General features: G+C 58.5%; 11 protein-coding genes across 11 annotated transcripts; 6 read left to right on the top strand and 5 right to left on the bottom strand.

Moving 5' to 3' along the window:
* Positions 1-265: 265 nt before the first annotated feature.
* Positions 266-1,678, top strand: tmk1_1 (mitogen activated protein kinase; the record flags this gene model as incomplete). Its single annotated transcript, XM_069352220.1, has 8 exons — positions 266-338; positions 391-584; positions 637-691; positions 732-863; positions 900-1,037; positions 1,078-1,216; positions 1,250-1,437; positions 1,479-1,678. The coding sequence occupies 8 exons, from the start codon at positions 266-268 to the stop codon at positions 1,676-1,678; spliced, it is 1,119 nt and encodes a 372-aa protein (XP_069209638.1).
* A 2,581-nt stretch (positions 1,679-4,259) lies between these two features.
* On the top strand, positions 4,260-5,797 carry MgSsk1 (Two-component response regulator SSK1p; the record flags this gene model as incomplete). The annotated part of the gene is made up of 4 exons (XM_069352219.1): positions 4,260-4,956; positions 4,994-5,118; positions 5,159-5,458; positions 5,510-5,797. The coding sequence occupies 4 exons, from the start codon at positions 4,260-4,262 to the stop codon at positions 5,795-5,797; spliced, it is 1,410 nt and encodes a 469-aa protein (XP_069209637.1).
* Positions 5,798-5,879: 82 nt separating this feature from the next.
* Positions 5,880-6,924, bottom strand: Q8F55_003688 (uncharacterized protein; the record flags this gene model as incomplete). Its single annotated transcript, XM_069352218.1, has 3 exons — positions 5,880-6,727; positions 6,781-6,863; positions 6,911-6,924. The coding sequence occupies 3 exons, from the start codon at positions 6,922-6,924 to the stop codon at positions 5,880-5,882; spliced, it is 945 nt and encodes a 314-aa protein (XP_069209636.1).
* A 268-nt stretch (positions 6,925-7,192) lies between these two features.
* Q8F55_003687 (uncharacterized protein) lies at positions 7,193-7,696 on the top strand (the record flags this gene model as incomplete). The annotated part of the gene is made up of 4 exons (XM_069352217.1): positions 7,193-7,214; positions 7,300-7,415; positions 7,461-7,481; positions 7,529-7,696. The coding sequence occupies 4 exons, from the start codon at positions 7,193-7,195 to the stop codon at positions 7,694-7,696; spliced, it is 327 nt and encodes a 108-aa protein (XP_069209635.1).
* Positions 7,697-8,069: 373 nt separating this feature from the next.
* SMD2 (mRNA splicing protein) lies at positions 8,070-8,620 on the bottom strand (the record flags this gene model as incomplete). Its single annotated transcript, XM_069352216.1, has 5 exons — positions 8,070-8,089; positions 8,142-8,176; positions 8,227-8,288; positions 8,346-8,559; positions 8,616-8,620. The coding sequence occupies 5 exons, from the start codon at positions 8,618-8,620 to the stop codon at positions 8,070-8,072; spliced, it is 336 nt and encodes a 111-aa protein (XP_069209634.1).
* A 248-nt stretch (positions 8,621-8,868) lies between these two features.
* Positions 8,869-9,497, top strand: MRPL23 (mitochondrial 54S ribosomal protein uL13m; the record flags this gene model as incomplete). The annotated part of the gene is made up of 4 exons (XM_069352215.1): positions 8,869-8,889; positions 8,952-9,075; positions 9,123-9,277; positions 9,327-9,497. 4 exons carry the CDS (start codon positions 8,869-8,871, stop codon positions 9,495-9,497), a joined length of 471 nt encoding a protein of 156 aa, XP_069209633.1.
* Positions 9,498-9,715: 218 nt separating this feature from the next.
* Positions 9,716-10,953, bottom strand: ERG6 (Delta(24)-sterol C-methyltransferase; the record flags this gene model as incomplete). The annotated part of the gene is made up of 5 exons (XM_069352214.1): positions 9,716-9,733; positions 9,784-10,227; positions 10,277-10,683; positions 10,736-10,777; positions 10,824-10,953. 5 exons carry the CDS (start codon positions 10,951-10,953, stop codon positions 9,716-9,718), a joined length of 1,041 nt encoding a protein of 346 aa, XP_069209632.1.
* A 700-nt stretch (positions 10,954-11,653) lies between these two features.
* Positions 11,654-13,121, bottom strand: MIR1_1 (mitochondrial phosphate carrier protein; the record flags this gene model as incomplete). Its single annotated transcript, XM_069352213.1, has 10 exons — positions 11,654-11,766; positions 11,817-11,946; positions 11,998-12,258; positions 12,304-12,370; positions 12,456-12,541; positions 12,594-12,625; positions 12,686-12,693; positions 12,744-12,885; positions 12,933-12,952; positions 12,997-13,121. 10 exons carry the CDS (start codon positions 13,119-13,121, stop codon positions 11,654-11,656), a joined length of 984 nt encoding a protein of 327 aa, XP_069209631.1.
* Positions 13,122-15,396: 2,275 nt separating this feature from the next.
* On the top strand, positions 15,397-16,717 carry Q8F55_003682 (uncharacterized protein; the record flags this gene model as incomplete). The annotated part of the gene is made up of 4 exons (XM_069352212.1): positions 15,397-15,625; positions 15,668-15,936; positions 16,015-16,242; positions 16,280-16,717. The coding sequence occupies 4 exons, from the start codon at positions 15,397-15,399 to the stop codon at positions 16,715-16,717; spliced, it is 1,164 nt and encodes a 387-aa protein (XP_069209630.1).
* Positions 16,718-17,055: 338 nt separating this feature from the next.
* Positions 17,056-21,078, bottom strand: Q8F55_003681 (uncharacterized protein; the record flags this gene model as incomplete). The annotated part of the gene is made up of 7 exons (XM_069352211.1): positions 17,056-17,471; positions 17,508-17,987; positions 18,028-18,166; positions 18,205-18,270; positions 18,308-18,420; positions 20,503-20,653; positions 20,701-21,078. The coding sequence occupies 7 exons, from the start codon at positions 21,076-21,078 to the stop codon at positions 17,056-17,058; spliced, it is 1,743 nt and encodes a 580-aa protein (XP_069209629.1).
* Positions 21,079-22,587: 1,509 nt separating this feature from the next.
* Positions 22,588-24,100, top strand: Q8F55_003680 (uncharacterized protein; the record flags this gene model as incomplete). Its single annotated transcript, XM_069352210.1, has 8 exons — positions 22,588-22,806; positions 22,859-22,929; positions 22,979-23,110; positions 23,148-23,251; positions 23,298-23,631; positions 23,678-23,937; positions 23,984-24,013; positions 24,054-24,100. The coding sequence occupies 8 exons, from the start codon at positions 22,588-22,590 to the stop codon at positions 24,098-24,100; spliced, it is 1,197 nt and encodes a 398-aa protein (XP_069209628.1).
* Between the last annotated feature and the right edge of the window lie 114 nt (positions 24,101-24,214).

The following is a 24,214-nucleotide window of genomic DNA, read 5'->3' as shown; positions in this document are numbered from 1 at the left end:
GCATGCCTCGCACCACCGCCACGACGACTTGTTGTGTTACGCCCCCCGCACCCCCACCGACGACAACTAGAGCTCACGGTCCCTCGCCATTCCCTTCTCGAGCGGCGGCCCGTTCGACGACGCCCGCTTCTCTACCAACCACCCCACCCACCCACCCACCTACCGCTGCAACCTTCCCACTCAACTTTCAACCTAATGCGCTTCTTGTCTACTCATCATGTCTACTGTTCGTCGCTCTGAACCCCAAAGAGCTACATCGAGTGCCATGGCCGCCGTTCAAGAGAAGCTCACCAGAGGCTCCAATGCCCAGGCTCCTCGAAAGGTCCGCTTCAACGTTGGTACGTTTGACATGGCGCCCAGTGCTCTGCATACGCTGACTGGGTGTGACAGGTAGCACATACCTCATCGTCGATGTCATCGGCGAGGGTGCCTACGGTGTCGTCGTGTCGGCCATCCATCGTCCCTCCAACACAAAGGTGGCCATCAAGAAGATTGCGCCGTTTGACCATTCCATGTTTGCTCTGCGCACCCTCCGCGAACTCAAGCTCCTCAAGTACTTTGCCGACCAGGGTGTCAGCGAGAATGTAAGGCGTCTGTCCAAGGACGCAGACCGGTGCACGTTAACTGACGTCGAAGATCATTACAATTCTGGACATCATCAAGCCGTCGTCGTTTGAGAGCTTCAAGGAGGGTGAGAGAGACAGCAGGTGGCCTGGCAGCTGACAGGGCAGTCTACCTCGTCCAGGAACTACTCGAGACGGATCTCCATCGCGTGATTCGCACCCAGGACCTCAGTGACGACCATTGCCAGTACTTCATTTATCAGACCTGCCGTGCGATCAAGGCCCTCCACTCTGCTGAAAGTGAGACTGCTCGGTGGGCCACACGCTAATAGCTAGTCATTCATCGGGATCTCAAGCCCTCGAACCTACTCCTCAATGCTAACTGTGACCTCAAGGTTTGTGACTTTGGCTTGGCTCGGAGCACTCAGACCGCCTTCCCCAACGGTGGCAAGGAGAATGGCTTCATGACCGAATGTGAGTGCCCGTCGCCGATAGTTACCACTGACAAGTTCAGATGTCGCCACACGATGGTACCGTGCCCCGGAAGTCATGCTGTCTTTCAGAATGTACTCCAAGGCTATTGATATCTGGTCGATTGGTTGCATCCTCGCCGAAATGCTCAGCGGAAAGCCGCTGTTTCCCGGCAAGGACTAGTGAGGCTCAGGTCAAGACGTGGCTAATCCCAGCCACCACCAGCTGTCATTGATCTTGGACGTCCTCGGAACCCCCACGATGGATGAGTTCTACGCCATCACGTCTCGACGCTCCAAGGACTACATTCGCAACATGCCCTTCCGCAAGCGCCGGTCGTTTGAATCGCTGTACCCAAAGTCAAACCCACTCGCTATTGACTTCCTTGTGAAGACGCTGACATGTGAGGGAGAGACGCTGCTATTACGGTGCTGATCACTGCAGTCGACCCCCGCAAACGATACACTGTCGAGCAGTGCCTGGAGCACCCATACTTGGAAGCATACCACGACCCCGAGGACGAGCCGACAGCGCCGCCGCTGGACTCTGATTTCTTCGACTTTGATCTGATGAAGGAGGACATTACTCGGGACGAACTCAAGAGGCTCCTGTATGAGGAGATCATGTCATTCCACACCCAGTAGGATATGGCGGGGACTAATTAGGAGGTAGGAGGAGGAGCCGGCTCTCGCTCGCTCTTTTGTGTAGTAGAAGTTGTGATGTTAATAGCCATTTATGATGAGTGCTCGTGGCTACTTTGAAATTTGGTTCCGATCAATTAGGACAGGGGCAGTGGGCGTCCCTGACGACATCCGGAACCACCATCCACCGTACGGCTGGCCTGCTCTCTCTCGATTCTGTAGTAGTGTCTCACCTGTCCTCCTCTTCTCTCCATCACTCCTCCCTGCTCAGCGCCTTGTTGTAACAACACTCCCTCCCACCATCACAGCCACGCCCCCGTCCTGAATGCTACGATCAGTCGTCGCGCACCGCGACACATAATCGACAGACACGACAGATTCCACCGCTCCCGTCATGTCTCAACCCCTAAAGGTGGACACTGATGCCTTGGAGCGGGCCAAAGTACCGGCTTCCCAACCATCAGCCATCATCACCATCCCTCCCGGCTGGGCAGAATCCCCCATCAGCCACTCGATGGATCATTCAGAATTCGAGCTGTCGCCAAAGGATACCTCCACAGGCAGATTTCGCAATGCCGGCGACGTCCATATCGACAGCACGCTTCCCGTGAGTCACAGTCGACGAGGCCATGAGCTGATCAACAGCTTTCCTCGTCCTCGTCCTCGTCGTTGTCTGGCCACCAGGCCTTCGGGTGGCCACCATCAGGCTCATCTGTCAGCAGGCCCGATCCGTTTGAACGAACCCGGTCTTTCTCAGAGGATCCGTTTGGGGCGCAGTCCAGTTCCAGCTCGTCGGGCGATGATAACGACTTCACGGCTATGGCTGCAATGGCAGCTTCCGCTCCTGCAATCGTCCTCCCCAGGAGTACCAGCGAGCTACCTACATCGGTGGGACCTGCTGTGCCAGAACGGGGCACCTTTCATCGAGCAGTGACGTCCCCGCTCCCCAACCGCGCGTGGCCGGTACGACAACCTCTGGAACCTCGCCCGCCTAAAGGCATGAGGGTTGACCCAGTGCACTCCGTTTCCGTGGAGCTGGTGGACTCTCTCCAAACAGCTATTCAGACCATTTTGAACGTCTCCCCTCCTCATCTCTTGGACAACGCCAAAGAACAGTATTCGGGATGCGCAATTCAAGTACCCGTGACATCGGTTTCGGCTCTATTATCGTCAATGCGCGGCCTCAACTACTTGTCGGCGAATCTAGGCCCAATGGTTGATGGCCAAGGCAGCCCCTCGTCTGTTATTGAGGACTTCGATGTAGGGGAGCTTGTCCAAAACGTGGCCGATCAGCTTAGTGGAGAGGCCGCTCAAACAGACGTCGAGCTCGTCCTATTCCACGGTGATGTTGGAATCAAGCACATCAGTGTCAATGGAGATCGCGAGGCCCTGGGTTTCGCTCTCTGCCACGTATGTGCTCCCTCTTCGCACTGGAGCTGACTCCCAGGTTCTCCGCCAGATCCTCTTGGTTGCCACCAAAGGAGATACCATCGAGCTGGGGCTTCAAGTGTACCCACAATCGCCATCAGTTGCCGTTTCCCGTCGAGACTCGCTACCGGTCGCAGACCGGGACCGGCCGCAAAGCATTGTCGGTCACCACCCTCCGTCGCCAGGAAAGATTCTACCATCGCCTCCCACTGGATTGCCAGACGACCCAACATTGTGCACTTTTGAGATTGTTCACAACATCTCACAGACGATTGACTCCAATGCTGCGACTCCTAGGGCAGAGTTAAACCCGTTCGCCAGATTGGTTGAGCAAAAGGAGGCCGCAACTCCAAAGTTCGATTCTGTCCTGTCCACTCGGTTGTTGAGGCAGGCCAATGCCTGGCTCAAGACCAATGCCATCCCATCGTCCCCGACAAGCTTCGGGATTGCAAGGCACGCATATGAGCTGTCCACTGTCTTGCCGCCGGGTCGGCCAATACTGGAGCCTGTCAAGCTGACAGTCGAGGAGGAGGCGAATCGGCAGCCATTCACCGATATTCGCCTACCCAGAGAACCAACTCTGGCCGAGCTGTCCGACTTTGCAGAGACCTTGCGTGGGCGTAGCGTTCATCTACACGCCAGCCACAGCAGCGTTTTCGCTCGACACCTCACAAGCTATCTCCAAGCCTGGGGGATTGATGTTTCCCTTATTCCTGTGGAGGTGGACATCCTCCCTGCCTCCCAACCTACGCCCAATCCGCAGTTCATCCTTATTGATAGCGATATTGCCACCCTTCGAAGGGAGCTGGCTCGCTTGAAATCCGACACACCCCTCGGTCGCCAACGATCGTTGAAGCGGCCAGGCTTGACACGAAGCGGCAAATCAACCCAAGGAGTCCGACAGACAACTCTGCCCACAGTGATCCATTTCACGGGCCTCGAAAAGTATCGTCAAGTGCGTGACCTCCTCGCCAGCTCGGGCTTCGCTAGCCAGGTCGAAGTACTGGTTGTCCCCAAACCTGTTGGCCCACGACGCTTCCTCACTGCGCTGTTCACAGCTGTCAGGCAACCCTTAGTCGATCCCGCCTTCTCGCCGATTGCCACGAGCCCTCGCTCTCCGCAGGTGATTACCGGTAACCGAGCTGCTCCGAGTTCGATGCAGACCGGCTTCTTCGACGGAGTGAACGCCCTTGAGAACCAGGCGCCAACCCCGAGATCGGCACGGACACCTCTGGCGGAGCTTCCGCCGCCTCTAGGTCTGACACCGCGCGGCGATGCCCTCAAGATACCAATGTCGACTCCATTAGGGGATATTGAGACGACACCAGCAGCCGAGTACTTTTCTCGTGCGACAAACGGCAAGTCGTCAGGTGCCTCAGGGGTGGTGATGCAGAGCCCCGACGGGCGGCCATTCGGCATGTACTTCGAGCCGCCAGCGAGTGGCGGCGGATCTGGCCATCACCCAGAGACTTCGCGCCGCAAGGGCAGTGCTCGAAGGCTTTCTGGCGAGACGGACGGTGGCACCGCTGCGACATCCCCGACGAGCTCTCCTGCTCCAAGTCGCCGGGCCTCTGCGGTTTCGAATGCAACAGACGATTCGTCAGGCTTTGAAGGTGGGCGGTCTCAACCTCCTCAGCCACGGCGCAAGATGCTGCCTGCAGCTCCAGATGCCAAGCCCCTTTTCGCCCGTGGGCGCGGCCGGTCATCCACCATCACGAAGCGCCAGTCTGGTGACGGTGTGACTTCTCCGCACAACGGCAAGCCTCTGCCGGACATCAACGAGAAGAAGGAGGTCGCACGCAATGCCAAATCGGATGTTGTCGTGCCCCCTATCAACGTCCTGATCGTCGAAGGTGGGTTGCAGCCCATGTCTACATTACTAACGGTTAGACAATCCCATCAACCAGAATATCCTCAGCATGTTCTTCCGAAAGAAGAAGATCAAGCATCAAACCGCCAAGGATGGCGTCGAGGCTGTGGAGAAGTGGAAGACTGGTGGATTCCATCTCATTTTGGTGTGTAACCGAGGAGAAGCTTGGCTGACTATGACTCCAGATGGACATTCAACTTCCAGTCATGGACGGTATTGAAGCCACGAAAGAGATCCGGAAGCTCGAGAGAGGCCAGAATATTGGTGTCTTCCCGGGTACACCGGTCAGCGACCACGCAAAGTCTGCAATCGATGCAGCACCACTCTCGCCTTTCCGTTCTGCGGTAATCATTGTTGCCCTCACGGCATCCTCCCTCCAAACCGATCGTGTGGCGGCTCTTGCAGCCGGCTGCAACGACTTCTTGACCAAGCCAGTGTCGCTGAAGTGGCTGGAGAGGAAAACCATCGAGTGGGGTTGCATGCAGGTGAGCTCTGGGCTGTCAATCGTGCGCCGGAGCATGCTAACCCGACATCAGGCCCTCATTGATTTTGATGGATGGCGCCGCTGGAAGGGCTCAGACGTGCGGGACCCGGCGGAGACCAAGATGGCCTTCCAAATCGGGCCGCAGGCAAATGCACGAGCGGTTGCCAGCCGCCTTCGCATTGACAGATCCAAGGGTCGACCTTCTCCCCCCACTGTAACACCACCAGCCTCTGTGCCGCCTGCACCTTCACCGCCGGCTGCGACCAAAGCCGAGGCCAACACGGGCACGAGTCATCAATCATCGACCGAGAAGCCTTTACCGGCGTTGCCAGTTGAATAATTTCTAGACTTGAAAGCATTAGCGGTCACCGTTTTGTACCTTCTAGGAATCGTGGAATCAGAAGATATATGCATGCTACCTGTTACACTGTAAGTTGCCACTTGCCGCCGGTAAAGGCGACCTTGAGACCGGCGAGGATGTCGGCCTGGTCCACACTCTTCTCCTTGCCCTGGGCGACCTGCTGCAGCCACTGAGACAAGGACACGCCCTCGGATGTTGACGACTCGAGCTTGGACATGTGCTTCTTCAACCGCTTGAGCGTCTTGTCGGATGGTGGTGCTGGTGTCGACGACGACGACGCGGACGCGGCCGGCTCGTCATCGGCCTCGAGCTTGCGCTTCTTGGATGAAGGCGCAGCAGCCTCGGGCTCGTCGGCTGGAGCGTGCGCCGACTTGGACTTGGAGTTGGCCTTGGAGCCCGTTCCGCCCTTGTCGCCGCCCTTGCGCTTCTTCTTCTTCTCGGGCTCGCCCTGCGTGGGGGTTGCGGTGCCCGACGGGGCAGGCGTCGCCTCGTTGTCCGACGCCGGTGCCGAGCCCCACTGCCTCATGCCGCCCTCCGGCCGGGCGCGGTTCTCGCCCGTGATCGACACCTTGACGTAGCCTCCTCGTCCGGCAGCAAAGCCCCCGCGGCCGCGCGCGGCGAAGCCTCCCCGTCCCCGTGGCGCAAACGAGCCGCCGCGCGGCTCGCCGGCCTGCATCTGGTTGAGGCGCGACGGGTGGATACCGCTCGCGCCCGACTCTGATGGTGCTGGCGAGTCGGCCGGCGTGTTGGTGTACGAGGTCGACGGCGTGTCCTTTGCCGCGGCATTGTTGTTGTTCTGCTGCTGGCCCTTGCGGGGGCCCTTGTACAGCGCTCCCTGGTACTTTTCCGCCTCGCTGATGCACGACGTGTGCGACTTGTAGTCCTGGTTCTGGAAGGTGGTCGAGCAGTCTGTTGCCAGGGTCAGCGGCTGCCAACGCCGTGCCGCAGAGCAAGCAACTCACCGATGCAGCTGAACGACGCCCAGCAGCGTTGCCTGTGCTTGTCGAGCTGGGGCTTCTTGACCGTGTCGGCGCAGCCGTCACACCTGTGGCGTTAGCATAGGGATTGCGCCGCGACAGCCGGTCGACTCACTGGAAGGACACCATGTTTACTGGCTGTTGAATGTGTAGAATGCACCCCGGAGACGTTGAAAGCAGCCTCTCCACCTCGCAGTGGTGCCGAGATGCAGACTTTTTGGCAAGTCACGTGCCGCATCCGGTCGAGGCATGGCGGGCGGGCGCGGGATCAAATCCGGGTCGTCGCGTGTATCTTTGACATGGAGGGACGCGCCTCACGCGTCGAGATGACTGGACTTTCAAGTCGTCAACAACTCTTTCAACTCGTTCCACTTCACAAACTACACCACTACTCATCATGTCAAGGTTGGGCCCAGAACGTAAGTGACGCTCGCAAGATGCCTTCCTCCAACGTGGAGCGCGACGCTCTTGATACCCCTGTTTGCCGCACTGCTCACCCTTCAGCTCGTGTCAACTCCAAGTACCTGAGCCAGCACCGCGGCCAGGTCGTCCGCCTCACTGCCAAGGTCGTCCGCCTTGTGGGCGACACGGCTACTGTCGAGGCCAGTGACGGCGGCGAGGTAAGCCATTTGAGCGAGCTCTGCGGCCTTTTGTTGACACTCCAGATCGGCATCACCCTCTCCCGTGTATGTGACGCGGCTTCCCTTGCCACCGACCCAGCTGACGCGCCCAGGACATGCACATCGAGGACACCTACGTCGAGATCATCGGTAACGTCAAGGAGGACCTCTCCATCCGTGCCCTGACCAGCATCAACCTCGGCAACGCGCTCGACATGAACGCCGTCAACGCCGTTGTCGAGTACTCTCACTCGTCCAAGGGCAGTGGTGTTCTCGCCTAGACTGGCACCAGTTCCAGGACTGGCATCCAATGTACAACAGTGTGTTAGTTAGTAGACAGACATGGCAGACATGGAAGACGAGAATGGAAGCGCCAGAGGCGCAATGAGGCAAAGAGGGTGGCAGGGCAACCTGCCTCGGCCCAATGTTTCGAGCGGCGAACACAGCTTCCCTGCTGCTGTCTGCTGCTGTCTGAGGGTAGCTGTCATGCGTCAGATTCGAACCCCGAGTCCTTTTCTGAGAGTCGCTCCACGACAGGGAAGGAAGGTGCCGGCGGCAACGGCCACATAAGAATACAGCTGATATGCATCTGCGAACGACCATCTGGCGCGGGGTATCGGGTCGCCGCTCGTCTATCTTGACCATCCTACACTTTTATGCGGCATTGCGAAGAACTGGGGGCGGTTAGAACAGTCCAGCAACGACTTGGCAGACAAGAAAACATACCCAGAATAACCGAGTCACCGCGAAGGAACATCTTGCTGCGAGACGTCAGTACCGCACGCGGACGGCAAACAACTCCAGCACTCACGAGATGAAGCGGTCCTTGCTGACCGGCTTGGCGTTCTTGCCCTTCGGGGTCTCGACCCACATCTGCGCCCAAGTCAGCAACATGGCCGGTAGGAAACACAACAACACGCCGCCACCTACCTCCTTGACATTCTCCAACACCATGTTGGCGTGGCGGTCAAACGCCTTGACACGGGCCAGGAGCTTCTTGTTGTTTCGCAACGAGATGAGGACCTGGCTCTGGTTGCGGACCGCCTGCTGCAGGACCGACAGAGGGCCTTGGGAGATCTCCCACTCCTCCAGCTCGCGGATTTGCGACTCGTCGAGCTCGGATTTTGGGACAGACTGGTACTGGCTGATGCGAGTCAGCGGGATCTCTTACCACCCGAGCCGGCGCATGGAGCTGCTCACCTCATTTTGAGTGTCGACGGTGCACGCGAGTGTTGGATGGATGGAGGATGATGCAGGTTAGTAGTAACTTCAAGTTGAATAACCGTCGCTGGATGCAGCTGATAATGGCGGTATTTCGGCATTTGGGGCGAGTGGCACAGGCCACCCTGGCCTGATTTCAGTCAAGTCGTCGCCGGGTGAGCCCGTCGCGATCAGTCCACTTTTAACAATCGATACCGAAAGTTGTTTGGGTAGCATACTCGACACCAACACAATGTCCGCATCAAAAGGAAAGGTACGTGTGGCCGAGGAGATGAAGATCCAAGGCGTGATGCTGACCGCGCCCTCCCTTTGCAGACTGCTCTCGCCCTTACTCGTGTCTGGCACCACACCTCGGCCCAGGACCGCGTCTTGGGAAACCTCGCCAGCCGCATTGCCTGGGTCCTGATGGGCAAGCACAAGCCTACCTACGACCCTGCTGGTGGGTAGCGTGTTGGTGCAAAGAAGATTCCAGCTGACCCCGCCAAGTCGACGCTGGAGACTATGTTGTCGTCTCGGAGGCTCTCCAGGTTCGCCTGACCGGCAACAAGTCGCAGGACAAGATCTACAGGCATCACTCGGGATTCATGGGCGGTCTCAAGGAGGTTCCTATCACGCGCGTGATGCAGCGCAGACCTGAAGACGTGAGCTTGACATGATTTGCAGTCACTAGCCCAATCTGACCACCCGCAGGTCATCCGCAAGGCCGTGTCTGGCATGTTGCCAAAGAACACCTTCCGCGATCGCCGACTGGAACGCCTCAAGATCTTCCCCGGTGCTGCGCCCGCTCACTACACGGAAAATGTCGTCAAGACATGGCGCGATGAGGCGGCGAAGAAGGTGGGAGAGAAGGCTTCACCATAGGTACTAGATTCTCCTCGACAAATGTAACATTTATAGCACGATTGACATCCAATGCATGATCCCTTGCGGGGGTGCTGGCGCCGGCCGCAGCGAACATGGCTTGAGCTACAACAGGCGCTGAAACAAAGGATAGCAAACCACCGACTCGACTGTAACACGCTCGTCATCATCTACGATATGCATAAGGGAGTAACGTGACAACATAGCCATAACTATCTCTACTTGGCGTCGAGGGGCTGTATTGTGTCAGCTGTGGCTCATCGCGCGGCAAAAAGCTACTGCTTACCTTGCGGACAACCCAAAGAGCCATGGGGGTGAAGAGCTTCTCGCGGCCGCCCTCAACAAGGGCGTCGGCGGCGACCTTGAGGCTCTCTCCGACGTCGTAAGTTCCCTTGGGAACAAAGCCAATCTTCTCAAGACCCCAGACACCGTTCTGGGTGATAACCTTGCCGAGACGCGACATGCGGAAGACGGTGAAGACGTCCCAGAGGGTCTGGGCCTTGAAGATGTCGCCCTCGAGAGGGTAGTACCAAGGAACGGGGTCGGGGCGGGCAGCGAGGTCCTCCTCGAGGATGATCTCGAAACCGACGGCCTTGAGGGCCTTGCGGGCATCGTGGAGGGTGCGCATCTCGGCGATACCGTCGCCGACCTCAATGCCGTGCGAGACGGCCTTGTGGGCGGGCTTGGAAGGGTCCCACGAGTCGGTCATGCACCACTCGTAGACACCGAACTGCAACTGTTAGTACGACCGATCATGGCTGGACATGTCTCAAACTCACGACTCCTCCGGGCTTGAGGACCTTGAAGACCTCTCCGTAGACACCCTCGAAGGTAGGGGCGTGGCAGGTAGCCTCAATGGCGTAAACAGCGTCGAAGCTGTTGGCACCGAACTGCTCCTCGAGGGCCATGAAGTTGCCCTTGACGAACGAGACCTTGTCCGAGAGACCGGCACGGGCAGTCTTCTGGCGAGCGCGGCCGACCTGGAACTCGTTGTTGTTGACACCGACAATGGTGGCGTCCGAGAAGCGGGCAATCTCACGGGCGGGGCCACCGACACCGCAGCCGACGTCGAGGACGCGCATGCCGGGGCGGAGACCGATCACCGAGGCAAGGTAGTGCTCGTGGCGAGCAAGAGCCTGGAGGAAGGCCTCGCCCTTGTAGAAGCGGCAGAAGTGGAAAGACTCGCCTGGGGTACGTTAGACGCGGTTCGCGGGGCCTCTCCAACAGCTCTAACTCACCCCAGCCGTACTCGTAGAGCTCGGTGGCACCGTCATAGTAGCCTAAAACTGTCAGCCACAAGCTCTGGAGGCAAGGTGACGGACATACCGTTGACGAGGTCGGTGTACTTGTCGAGGCGGTTCTCCTTGTCGTTGTCGGTGTCCTTGGCCGAGTCCTTGTTCCAGAACTTGGTGTAGTTGGAGACACGGGCCTCGGAGCGAGCGTCGGCGGCAGGCATTGTAGCAGGTGGTTTTACGGAACAAAGACGAGGTGGCTAGGACACGAGAAGAGGGGGGGCTTGCACGACCGAGCTGAGATTGCCTGGAGATTAAGTACGGAAACAGGATGAGATGGCCGTGAGCGCGCCGGCGCGTTTTCGACTTTTGCGCGATGTGCTGCATGCTTGGGTGCAGCGCGCGCGGGCATGTAGGCCGGAAGGCGTGGCACCTGCAGCCACTGGACGAGGAGCGTGGCACGATCGTACGTTTCCTTTGTCCGTCAGGGACAGGGCCCCGAACCAACACCGCCAACCCGCCCAGCCCACCGTGCCGCGGCGGCGGTACGCGTGCTGCCGCAGTGCGGCCCAGTCACGGCCACGACCAGACGTGCGCCATGCACGCCGCGTCGACCCAGCCTCTAGCATGTCGCCTTCGATACAAACCAAGGGCGGGATCAAAGATCCACGCATGAGCGGAAAGTTTATCAGCACGATCGCGTCAGCATCGTCGACAAGATCATCCACACAACATCTAACTGTGGACATCCATCTCGTCATCTGTCCGTCTACAGACTGACACGGAGGTCAACGTTGTCAACATCGTCATCGTATGACCATGCGTTGCAAACAGCTAGCATGAATCGTTCGACAAAGTCGCACATTTGTTCGCCGTCGCACATTTGTTCTTGTTCTACTTGCTCCATCAAGAATTATCTCTGGTCTAGGCTGCGCTCTTCTCCTCCTTGTGAATCTCAATGCCAGGGCGGGCACCAAAGGCCTTCTTAATGCCGTCGTACATGACGAACTGGGAGCTGACCAGACCGGCCGTCATGACTGTGACCGGTTAGCTGACATCCTACGATTGCCCGTCGAGGTCTACTCACGCATCCTTGGGCCGAGACCGGCGAAAAGGCCACGAATACCAGCCTGCTTCGCCAACGAGTACAGACGCTGGAGCATGGTTCCCTCGGGGCCGTGTCCCTTGTTGATTTGCGAGAGGAGAGTGTCGGCCGGCTACAGCAAGTCAGCCGGGCTTCGCTTCCCAACAAGCCATCCATTACTCACCTGACTCAGGATAGCCGCGGCAACACCGGCAACGATACCAGATGTCAAAGTGACGCCGAGCTTTCCAGTGGTCGACAGGTTCGCCTTCTGCTCCGGAGTCATGCGGTTGTAAATGAACTCGGTGGCACGCTCATTGACAGTGAACTGGCCGATAGCGAACGGAATCTGCTTGAAGAGGATCGGGATGAAGCCCGCGTACAGCGAGCCGACGCCCTCGGTACGCAGAATCTTGGTGAAGCCGCTAGCCAGGCCAGACGCGTACTGATGGTGTCAGACGCGGTACTTCGACACCTGTCTCAACCTCACCTTGGGGTTCGAGACAAGACGAATTCGGGTGGCCTCGAGTGGGGTCAGGAGAATGTCGGCAAAGAACCTGGGTAGCCCTGTCAGCGTCACGTCCAACTGGAGCCCTGCTCGCCGGAGCGACATGGGGCTTGTGGTGGAGCCTGGACACGTACTCGGCAATACTGGCCGATCCGAGGTAGATCGCGGTGCGGTGCTGAACGGCGACGTCGTAACCAACTTTGTCCACAAAGAACTTTTTCTGCGATGTGTTAGGTCGTCGACTTGGAAGATCCCCGCAAGACCAAACGCACCCAGAACTCGTAACCCGCGAACTTGGCACCACCTTGCCGCGACATCAGTACTGCACAGTTTCACAGGGCCGCAGCCGCTCCATGTAACTCACCCTGGAGCCTGCAATGTGTCAGATCACGAATGGTGTAATAAGCACCGTTCGGACTCACAGATATCCAGCCGCCGTAGGCCCGAAACCGGTAAGCAGACCGGCGGGTCCCTCAGCAGCGACGATCTTGCGTCCGGCGGTGAGCAGCGAGTTGCCCTTGAGGGCCGGGTCAATCTGGATACGGGTCTTGATGACATCGATAGCTGATGGGGTCAGCTCGACAAGCTCCCACAGCCAGCAGGGGACATACGTGTCATCGCGCCGTGCGATCTAGTCTGTCAGTGCTCGCCCGTAGACTCCGGAGAGAGACTCACAGCGTGGCTGCAAGACCACCGGACGCGAAGAAGCTAGCATAGTCGCGAAGGGAGAAGTCGGGGGTCTTGTAGGCGGTCGGGGCCGCAACAGCGACCTTGGCCTTCTCATCCGTCTTGGATGACATGCTTAACGGTGTCTAGGTCTCTAGAGGACTAAAGCTTGAGGAAATTAAGACGTCACTGTAGCGTCTGGAAGAAGGTGAGCAGAGCGCGACCAATGCAAGGCCTCGTTTCAAACAGCTACCCACCACTTGTGTCGGATGTTGAGAGCGATGATAAGGTCAAGAGCAAGAGACCAACGTTTTACATGAAAAGGACTACGGGGTGACGGAGGGAGGGAGCCACTGGTTCGTGGGAGGATCGGTCGGGCGTGCCGCCGGGCCAGTGTTGGTGACGACCGACCTGGGCCTGATTGCTTTAGCCCATGAGAATACGTCGTCTATCACCCAACGAGACAATTGAATGACGTCAGGGCGGGCAGAGTGTGCCGCTCGTTGGGCTATTCGAGGCAATGACTTGGGCTTGTCCTGCTATTGGGGAATAATCTCACGCGTCGTTCGCCTGTAATGGAAATACCCAGTACCAGGCGGCCGCGGAACGCCGATGACCTCGTGACGATCACGACGCTCGGCCGTCTCCGACCGTGCAGGTGTTGTCGGCCATCCAAGAACCGCCAGACTGCAATGCAAGCATTGTCAGCGACATGCAAGCCAGTAACTTGGATAGACGTACAGCACTGTGCAAAGCGCAGCAGCTAGGCCTAGCCAGACCGCAGAGCTGAGATTGGTTAGTAAGGAAGCGCGCCTCTTGACAACCGTATCACCCCCCCCCAAGGCGGCGGCCGATTCTGCTTGACCAAAGGCTCGTTTCGCAACACTCCATCCAAAGACGGACAGCAGCCACGCAACAGACGTGAGAGTGACAGTTACCGACTCCGGTATCAGCGACATGTGCCTGCTCGTGACATACCAGTGAAACGGAGAGGAATGTCGCAAACCCCACCGAAGCCCCGGCAGAACCCAAGAACATCGATAGAGCTGAAGCCAGGAACGTAAACAAGATTGATATCGCGGCTGGTCATTAGACTGGAACTTCTAGTCACCGATATTCACCTAACGGCCACAACACCATGGCGCAGGTCAAGGAGCGGTTGACTGCGCTGTACTCATACGGGAGCGACGGTGCAGAGCAGGATTCCTCGTCGCACCAGCCGAAGGCACCGAAGTTGATCGACATGGGTGAGCTGGTAGTCGAGTTGGCAACCTTGAGGAAGGAAACCCTCCTCGTGAATGGTGACGAGAATGTGGCCAGTAGTCTTCGGATGTGAGGCACGATTCTGAAGGTGGGAAGGAAGAAACTTACGTGAAGATAAAGGCAGACAGGCAGAGGACCATGAGAAGGAAAGAAAGCGTTCGATTCCAGACGCTCCCAAAAGGCGTTGGGTGGGGCATAGTGTATTGCCTGGCAGGCAAAAGATGGTTTGTGTTGGTTGTGTGTTGTCAAGGTGTGGTCTGGAGCATCATGGTTGTCCTAAGACTTGTTCTCGCCGTCTTGCTCGTCGATCCCGTCGTTGGGGGCGTTTTGGAAGCGCAGCAAACAATGAGGAGTGATGGTGTAGGGGCAGGAAGTATACATTATGGCTGATTGAGCCAGCCAGCCGCCGCCCATACACGCACAGACACCCACCTTGGGAGAGACTCGTGGTCTGTGCGCAAGAGCCACCAAACAAACAGACGCCAGAGTTGTGAATCGCGCTCATACCCACATCCACATCCTCATCCTCATCCTCATCCACACCCACACGCAGACCCACACGCACCGCGGCGTCCAGCAACCTTGATCAGGCATGTACATCAGTGACCTCACACGTCGAGGTAGCAAACACTCTGCCACAGTGACTTGTCGCCACGCACGATGTTGACTGGCATCACGTGCTTGCCCTTCTCCGGTGAAAGCGGCAGTGACAAAGGCAGAGTGACACAGTGTCAATCACTATGGGTTACGTCATCGATGCCCACACTCACCCAGGCAGACAGGCTGCCCCCACTATCGCCGCCGGCGAGTGAGGCCAAGCCGCCAAAGCGCCAAAGGGCGGCCAAGCGGGCCCCCATTGAAATGGCATGACCACCCACCCACCCACAAACCCACCCCACCCCCACCCACACACAGCCCACACAGCCGACGACGTCGACGCATCGCACGCACGCATCCAGCCGGCCAGTCCCTCCGGCCAGCCGAGATGCAGGGGGGATAAGACCTCGGCCCTTGGGGGTTCCACATCGATCGTTCTCAACCTCCCCCCATCCTCAGCACGGCATTGTTGTACGCTCCTACAGCTTTGTAGCGTTTATCACCAAACAAGCACGCTTTGCCGATTGCCACTGGTCGCGCGAGCTCACAATGTCGACCGCGACTAAACCACTGTGGAGCATCCCCATCAAGAACCGGCCAGAGGCCTACGGCTCATGGGTGGCCAAGATATTCTTTCCCATCGTGTTTATGCTGGGATGCTTTGGAATGGGCACATCGCAGTGGCTCTTTATGCCTCTGCTCCTCATCCCAAACGGCATAGGGTATCGGCTCTTCCACGAGGCCATTGACTGGACCAAGGATGGCTTTGGGCGACTCTGTGAGTTGGTTGCTGACCTTGTAGGCCCAGCTAACGGGCCAGTAATTGTCATTACGGTTCTCTTTGCTCCAACCTCGCTTATCATCACGACCGATGAGTCGATCGACAGCCAAAATCTCGTCGAGCGCGACAGCAAGGGCCGCGTCAAGCGCATCAATCTCCCAGACAGGCTCATCCTCATGGCAAACCATCAAGCCCACCTGGACTGGATCTATCTGTGGATCTTGGCCTGCTACTGCGGACACGCCGAGGGCATCACCATCCTCCTCAAGTGGGCCCTGCGGCAAGTGCCAATCGTAGGATGGGGAATGGTGAGAGCGCGCGCCCCGGACTGCGGGCCAGCACTGCGGGCCAGCACTGGTTGGGGCAGGATCTGACGTTTACGCCAGCGGAACTTCCGATTCGTCTTCCTCAAACGATCATGGGCGGCCGACAAGGACAACTTGACCGATTCCTTGCAGCGCCTGGCTAGCGAAGCCAAGGCCGGCGATTCGACGGCAAGCTCAGGCAAGGGTTCAAAGCGGTCTCCACTGTGGTTGTTCCTCTTCCCCGAGGGTACGATCCCCAGTGAGGAGGAACGCCCGAAGAGCGCGCTCTATGCCAAGAAGCAAGGCGTCGTGAGTAACTGGCGTCGCCACTGCCCTAACAACACAGCGCGACTTTGTCGGACTCCTTCACCCTCGCTCCACCGGCCTCCTGTTCTGTATCCGGGCACTGCTGCCGTCTGTTCCCGACCTCAAGCTCTTGGACGTCACCATCAGCTATCCGGAAATTCCGTTCGGCAAGTACCCACAGAGTTGGTACAGCATGCCGTCAGTGTTCTTCCGCGGCGTGTCGCCTCCAACGATCCGTTTGCATCTTCGCCTCTACTCGGACCTCGACTCGCCCAAGTGCGAAATCCCGTCACTCAGGCCTTCAGCACCCACGAAAGATGGGCTGGCGTCAGAGGCAGAGACCAAAGCCTTTGAGCTCTGGCTTCGTCAACGATGGCAGGAGAAGGAGGAGCGACTGGAGCGAACTTCAAAGCTGTCACCATTCGAAGCTGAAGACGAAGGGTCCAAAGCCGAAGTAGTACCCATCCGGCAGCTGTAAGTGAAGCTTCTCGGCAACATCTGACAGCCAGCGCCTACTCAGATTGGTTCTCCGCGTTTGGCGGCGGAGGCATCGGCCTGGCCGCGGCCGCGGCAGCCGCTGTTCACGACACGGTTGCAGCTTGACCTGCAAGCCCTCCATGACCGGCTCTCTGGCGACATGTACACCTGACCGAGTGACTGCCTCTCGGCACCTAAATGTTTTGCTCTCTTGTAATCATTGATCTTGCTTGCATGCACAGTTGGTACAACGTATTGTGGCCTGGCGTTTGTTATGTGGGGTTTGATTCTCAGACGATGCTACTTGGATACAATTTGGATAACGGTATGCCTTCAGTGTTAGAGAGGAGTGGGTGGTTCGGCCCAGCGCCAAGTTTCGAAGCCGGTAAATGCAGACGAGCTCGCACGACGACGCCTCTTGGAGATGCTGTCTGGCAGCATGTCCCACGATTCCGCGACGCTGTCAGGTTCAATGGGCGTGAGCCTGCCAGGGCATGAGCGGGCCAGGCAGGACAGGATGTCAAGACTGGAGATGACGTATTGCGGAGACAGCTGAGTCGGCGGAGGTGCGGGGAGGCCAATTGATTTGGATGATGCCGAGGGGGATGGAGGAGGGGAGATTTGGCCGGGAGAAGACACGGGGGAGAGGGGCGGCGATTCGCCCGGGTTGGTTCGCATGAAGACTCTGGACGAGGAGGTTGCGAGGATCAGTCTCGAAGCATGAAGGAGGGTCGTGCTGGGGGTGATCGTATGAACTGGAGCGTCAGCTGTGGCCATCCCGACACACCCACCTGGTACACGCTCCTCACCACGCTCCCGGCCGTGATGATCAGCCAAGACGTTCTTGCACATGTCGCCGAGCGACATGCCGAGCGCATGCTTCCCTTCGCTCGGGACAACAAGCTTTGAGCAGTCAGAAACGGTGACAATGCCCACGAGGGAGCTCAGTTCCGGGTCTCTATCCGAGTCATTGCCGATGACGCCGAGGGCACTCATGCCATTGAGGCTCATGACTTGCATGGCGTCAAGGACCGAGGCCGTGGTCGGCAGCGACACCAATGGGTGGAGGGGCAGGTCAACTTCAGACAGCGGCAGGCGGAGTAGAGGGGGTGGCTGCTTAGTGAGATACTCGAGGAGAGCTGAGCTGCCCAGAATAGTTGGCGGGTTCGATGTGATGACCACCCTGTGCACTCCAGACGCAAACAGAGGCAGCAACTGGCGGAGGGGCGTGTCTGGCGGGAACGTGGTGCAGGGGTTCTTGCCCGAAATGTCTAGAACGGTCAACAAGGCATGTTCGGCCTCTGCACATACCACACACGGTGCCGACGCCCAGGCGGACACCACGCTTGAGACAGGACACAATCTCACAGGAGCGGTCGTCGAGGTGGTCGAACGAGCCCTGCGACGAGGCAGTGAGGACCAGGAGCAGGACTGTGTTCAAGTCGGCGAACTGCTTGTCAGCCCCAATCGCCAGACCGGTCCCCTTACATCAAACAGGCCATAGCCTGCTCCAGTTTCGACCAGGAGGCTCTGCAAGTCACTCTGGATGAGGATCTGCAGCAGTCAGTGACGACCTTTGATCTCTCCTCACCTCTGTGGCCTGCTCAAGATTGGTGTCACCGGCAACAATCTTGGCCCTCTCCGTTGTCACCTCTGACGCAGTGACGTCCAACCATGCCGTTTCGTCCGAGCCGTCGGTGACAGCTGCGCCCAAGACAAACGAGTTGCTGAGGGAGACGGAACCTCGAAATGATCCCGACTCTCTATTCCATAGGCGAGGAGAGAAGGAAGTGAAGTCCGAGACCGATCCAAACGAACCGCCGTGAATGCTGCCGTGCCGTTGAGGGACTGGAAGAGGGACTGCTCGTGGGGACGGGATAGGGACAACGCGAGGCGAGGAGGTGGGTATCGCACGCGGGGACGTGTTGAGGCTGGGGCGACGTGCACGGTTGGAGGGTAGTGTGAAGGAAGACGAAGGGGAAGTCATTGAAGGCGAGGGTGTCGGGCCGGGCAGGGGAGAGGTCGAAGTCGAAGGCCGGTCGTTGAGAGACGACAGTGTTGGTGACCAGATGATAAGAGAGCCCTGCGCGGCTGTTGTCCGAAGATGAGGTGCTGCGATGCAGCTGAACAAGAGTCCGGGCTGAAGGAGACTGTTAGAGGGTGTGTCGAGGTTGTGTATGTGGGTGGATAAGGAGCGGGATGGAGGTTGGGCGAGGAGTGGGTTATCTGGCTGTCGTGCGCGCTGTGCGTGCCGTTTTGGAGAAGCTGCCGTGGGTTGTGACAGGAATAAGTTGATGTTGACTGTTGATGATCGTGGGCGTGGTGTGGATGGTTGTGCAAGTGGTCGTGGGGGGCGGTGGTGGTCGAGGATGCGCCCAGTTGTAGTTGCGGCCAATAGAGATGAGCGAGCAGCGAGCCTTGTGGTGGTTGGTGGAGGAGGAGCGACGAGAGCAGCGAGCGAGCCAGAGAGCGAGCGAGGGCCAGAACCGACAGACTGACCGAATGACCCGACAGACGGACAGTGCGCGTGCCCAGGGTTGCGCGGTTGCGGCGTTGCCTTGCCTCGCTCGCTGCGTGCCCCCTCATACGTCAGTCACATGGATGGGGCCCAATTGCCCATCAAGCATCACCGCTTATTCGGTTCGGACCCTTTGCCACCATGTCAATCTTGAGCAACCAGCCAGCCAGTGGTATCGCACTCCTTGGACGACACACTTCAGGTTCAGGTTCAGGCTTTGTACCCCCACTCCGGCAAACAACTTGACGACACCGGCAAGGCCGCCACCCGACGGCACGTGACACAATCAGGAACGACGCAAGAGTAGGGGGGGGGGTCGAGAGGAAGGCCTAAGTAAAGCTCACGCCTAGGCCCTACTTGCAAGGTCCATGTCTGTCTCCAAGAACATAATACATCGTCAACGGCAGTCGTTACCACGAAACTACGATGCAGGCTGAACCGCGTCAACTACAGTCTATCATCTAACTATAGCCCCAACTGGTCGGACCTTGGCTTCGGGCAGGCAATGGGGCGACTTGGAGCCAAGGCAGGCGCGTCCTCGGTCGCAAACAAGGCCTCGGCTTGCCGGTTTGGGCGCGAACCGAGTGACTTCGCCCGACCCAACACTGGTTGAGCCGCGAGAACAACGTCTCCATCTGGTGCCGCAACATCACTCGCATCTGGGGTGACGGCTGAGAAAGAGGGGCGGAAGCCAGGTAGATGCTCGGAAGCTCGCCGTAAGATGCTTCGCACACCATTGCCAAGCGAAACGGCTACGGTAGCAGGCGAGTGCACTGGCCGATGCGTTGGGGCGGAAGGGTCGGATGAGTCGTCGTCGTCGTCTTCAATCGCAATGTCGGCATCAGGCGAGTACCCGGCAGTTTCGTGACGAGTACCGTCTTGGGAGCTGTCGTTGGCGCCCATCTCATCTTCGTCCCCATTGTCGTCCTCGTCCTCGTCTTCATCATCTTCATCTTCAGGGAGAGGAGATGGGATGGGACTTCCTGCACGTCCTTCCCGGGGGCCCGGCCGCGCGTACCGAGAATGAGAGTCTGAATGGGTGGAGGGCGGAGGGCTTTGATGACGCGAGCAGCGGTTGCTATCGTGGCCAGCCGATGGATCGACGCGAACATGGTCCCGTGATGTGCGCTGGGGCCCACGCTTCGCATTCGGAGATGTCGAGGCCGGTCTATCCTTGATCAAACAAGAAGTAGGTCGCCCCCGTCCTTGCTCCATCGCCAGCCTATGGGCATGGAACATGAATGAAGGTTCATCGTCAGGTGAACCACCTTCGGAGTCCTCTTCATAACCGGCATCCGTCATGCCATCATCGCCTTCCGAATCGTCCACCGGGAGAGGGACGACGTGCCGTTCAGTGTCAGGACGGTGGGTGGCAACGGCGAACTTGAGCGCACCGGGGCGGTGAGCATTTGGTGGCGGCTTGAGGATGTTAGGACACGAACTCTACGCGCTCCCGATCCGCTCACCACTTGGTCCTTGAGGACAGCTGAAGTGACACGCGCTAGCGGGAGATGGAAGGGCTCAGCATCAGAGCCGATGCTGGAGCGTCGCAGGATGGACACCGGGTCATGGGTATCGTTTGCCTTTGGGCTCGCGACCGTCGTGGACGGAGTTGAAGACCCGCTTCGGCCTCCGCCGATAAACTCGAGCCGTGGAGGTGACGCGTGGTCGGAGAGCATGGAGCTCAATAGCGACACGGGCCTCGGCTTCTGGTCGTCGCTGCTGACGACTTCGGCGTCGGAAATGGGGCGTATTGGCTGTTTGCGGAAGTTGTAAGTCCCGCCGTTAGCACCCCTGGACCTTGCGGGGGTGGCGATGGGGGCGGAAATAGTGGTAGCGACCATGGTCGACTGTGTGAAAGAAAGCGACGAGGGAAGGTGTGCGTTTAGCGGCAAACGGGGCCTGCGCTGGTCCTATCTTGTCATCAAAGGGTGTGTCGAGTGGCAAAGGCGCGAGATGCGGGCGAGCTGCTGAGACGTCGATGAGTATTGTGTATGGGCAGTATTTGCTCGAGAGGCGCGTCTAGAGTCGAGATGTGAGCCGAGCGGCGAGGGAAGACGGGAGTCGACGAAACGCGACGACGGGTGACAACGACGTGGGTAGGGGTGGAATTGGGTGGTGGGCGTGGGTTGGGTGGGTGGGTTTGCTTGATTTGGCTGATATACTGCAATACGCTGTGCAGTGTACAGGTCTGGTCCTTGCTTTGGTGATGGAGTGGGGGGTCCCGACGTTGATGTAACAAGTGCGCCGCAAGTCGTCGACTTGCCACTGACTAGTAGTTTGGCGGCCGACTCCCGACTTGTAGGAAAGTGCCCCACACTGCGTCTGCCCTGCGCTTGTCAGTCATCATCATCATCATCGCCTTTATTTGATTACCCGGCCGGCACGGAGAGGCGTGGCGCGGGGATTGCTGCGGCGACTTCTGCTATGCACTAAAGTGAGAGGGCTTGTTAGGGTCAACAGGCGTCGCGAGTGACAATCGACATACGTCACTCAGTGTTCCAAACGTCATTGTACCGCAAAGGGGCCGCGCGAGGGAAGGAAACAGCCGATGACGGGAATGCAAGGGGGAATACCCAAAGTCGAGGGTAAGAGGGCCCGAGCGCCGAGCTTCCAAAGGAGCAAGCACAAGGAAGACAAGGGCAGACGGATCTCGACCTGTAGCACGTTGTCCGTTCGTCTGTCTGTGCGGCGGCGGCAGTAAACGGTCACGGCTGCTCTAGCGACGCCTTTCCCCGCGGCCGTTCACTCACCAAGGCACAACCCCCTAGTTCTTACACGTCTGGGCTCAAACCCTAGGCAAACAACTGGTTTGTCGCTCGTCGCTGCGCTGCGCTGCGCACCTGCGCGTCTCATGCCATGCGGGTTGATGCGCAACGCGCACATGCTGCCATGGGTGTGCACTATGCCATACCATGCCAGAGCCGACTATGCTCTCTGCCTGCGTTACGTTGCAGCCTGCCTGCCCTGCCCCCTTGCTGATTGGGTCCAAGGAAATCAGTTCCCGCTTAGTGTGTTGAACCCGCCCACCCAACAAGTCTTGGCGCAGCCCAACACAGCCGATCTACAGTCGTCTTACCCCTGGCAGCAGGCCGGCACGCAGCCAGCCAGGCGCCAGGCGCCAGGCGCGCTGGCGTGCCGCGTGCCATCCGTAGCAGGCAGGCAGACTCGAGCCAGCCAACCAGCCGCCGCCGTCATGGCATGCACCACCCCACCCCACACCCAACAACCAACAACGCGCTGCAGCAGCACCACTTAGACTTGCTCGCCCCCCGCACATCTCTCATCTCTTTCCAACTAACTCACCTTCCTTGCCATCCCATCCACCCCACCCATCATCCATCAAGGCAACCATGCCGACCCAAGAAACTACACCGCTCCTCGGTGCCCAGCACTCGCACCATCACGCAGAGAGGTTCAACTTCATTGCGTCATCAAAGCACCTCCTCCTCGGCTCGTGGCTCAACCTCCTCCTCGTCGCCGTCCCTCTCTCCTTGTTGGCAGAGCACTTGGGCTGGAGCGCGACGGCTAGATTCGTCACGTCGTTTGTTGCCATCGTCCCCCTCGCAAAGGTAGGCGCGTCCCTAGTCATGTTGATCTCTTGGCTGATTGCGACCCCCCCAGCTCCTTGGAGATGCTACCGAACAGCTGTCCATGAAGCTCGGCCAGACTCTGGGCGGTCTCCTCAACGCCACGTATGTTTGCGAGCATGCTCTTATTCCCTGCTGCATCTGACATTCTCAGCTTCGGCAATGCGATTGAGCTCATCGTCGCCATCGCGGCCCTTGTCCAGAACGAGCTCCGCCTCGTTCAGACCTCACTCCTCGGAAGTGTCCTTTCCAACCTCCTTCTCGTGCTCGGCATGAGTTTCTTCGCGTACGTCGCGACTGTGGGGGCCTTGGCTGACTTGCAGCTCGGGCTTCTTCTTCTACGAGTCGACTTTCCAGGTGACCGCGGCGCAGGCAAGCTCGTCGCTCATGACCCTGGCCTGCATCACTCTCATCCTCCCTGCTGCTTGTACGTCGAACCGCTTTGTCCATGGGACAGCATTCTAACTCAATAGACCACTCCTCGACCACCGAGGACAACGGCTCTTGGCTGTTCAGCGGCGACGGCATCCCGAACCCGCAGGACCCCTCGCTTCGTGGTCTGCTCACCCTCTCGCGTGGTACCTCCATCATCCTCCTCGCTACCTACTTTGCCTACCTTGTGTTCCAGCTCCGCACCCACTCGGGCCTCTTCGAGGCTGAGGAGGCCGAGGAGGAGGAGCACGCGGACATGGACCAGTGGAGTGCCGGCCTGTGGCTCCTGATCATCACCGTCGTTACCGCGTTCGCTGCCGACGTCCTTGTTGGTAGCATTGACGACACGGCTCAGCAGTGGAACATTCCCAAGCGGTGAGGAACAAGCATGCCTCATCACAATTGGAGATCTGACTTTCAGGTTTATTGGTCTCATCCTCCTCCCACTGGTCGGCAATGCCGCCGAGCACGCCACATCGGTTTGGATGGCCTGCAAAGGAAAGATGGAACTTACCATTGGCGTTGCCGTTGGGTCCAGTATCCAGATTGCCGCCGGCATGATCCCTCTCCTTGTGCTCATCGCTTGGCCGATGCACAAGGACCTTACCCTCTTCTTCGCCAACTTTGAGACCATTGTCCTCTTCGTGTCTGTCATGCTGGTCAACCTTCTTCTCCAGGATGGTGAGTCGCTTCCTCTGCCATCAATGATACTCGCTGACTTTCCCAGGCCGCACCAACTGGATGGAGGGACTTATGCGTAGGTTGTCAACACCCGGCCATTATCCACTAACACGCAGTCATCGCCCTGTACCTCGTCATTGCTCTGAGCTACATCGTCTCGTAAAGCGCGACAATCGACAACACTTCGAACCGCCCATTCCTCGCCCCGCTTCTCGAACCCAAACCCGACGTGGTTTGGAGCGCTGTGGCGAAGGCGTTCTGATTCAGGCCCTGTGAT

The sequence above is a fragment of the Vanrija albida genome (genome assembly GCF_041260175.1).
Source record: "Vanrija albida strain AlHP1 chromosome Unknown contig_3, whole genome shotgun sequence".
NCBI classification, from domain to species: Eukaryota; Fungi; Basidiomycota; class Tremellomycetes; order Trichosporonales; family Trichosporonaceae; genus Vanrija; species Vanrija albida.
This window is presented reverse-complemented; position numbering and strand designations above follow the sequence as displayed.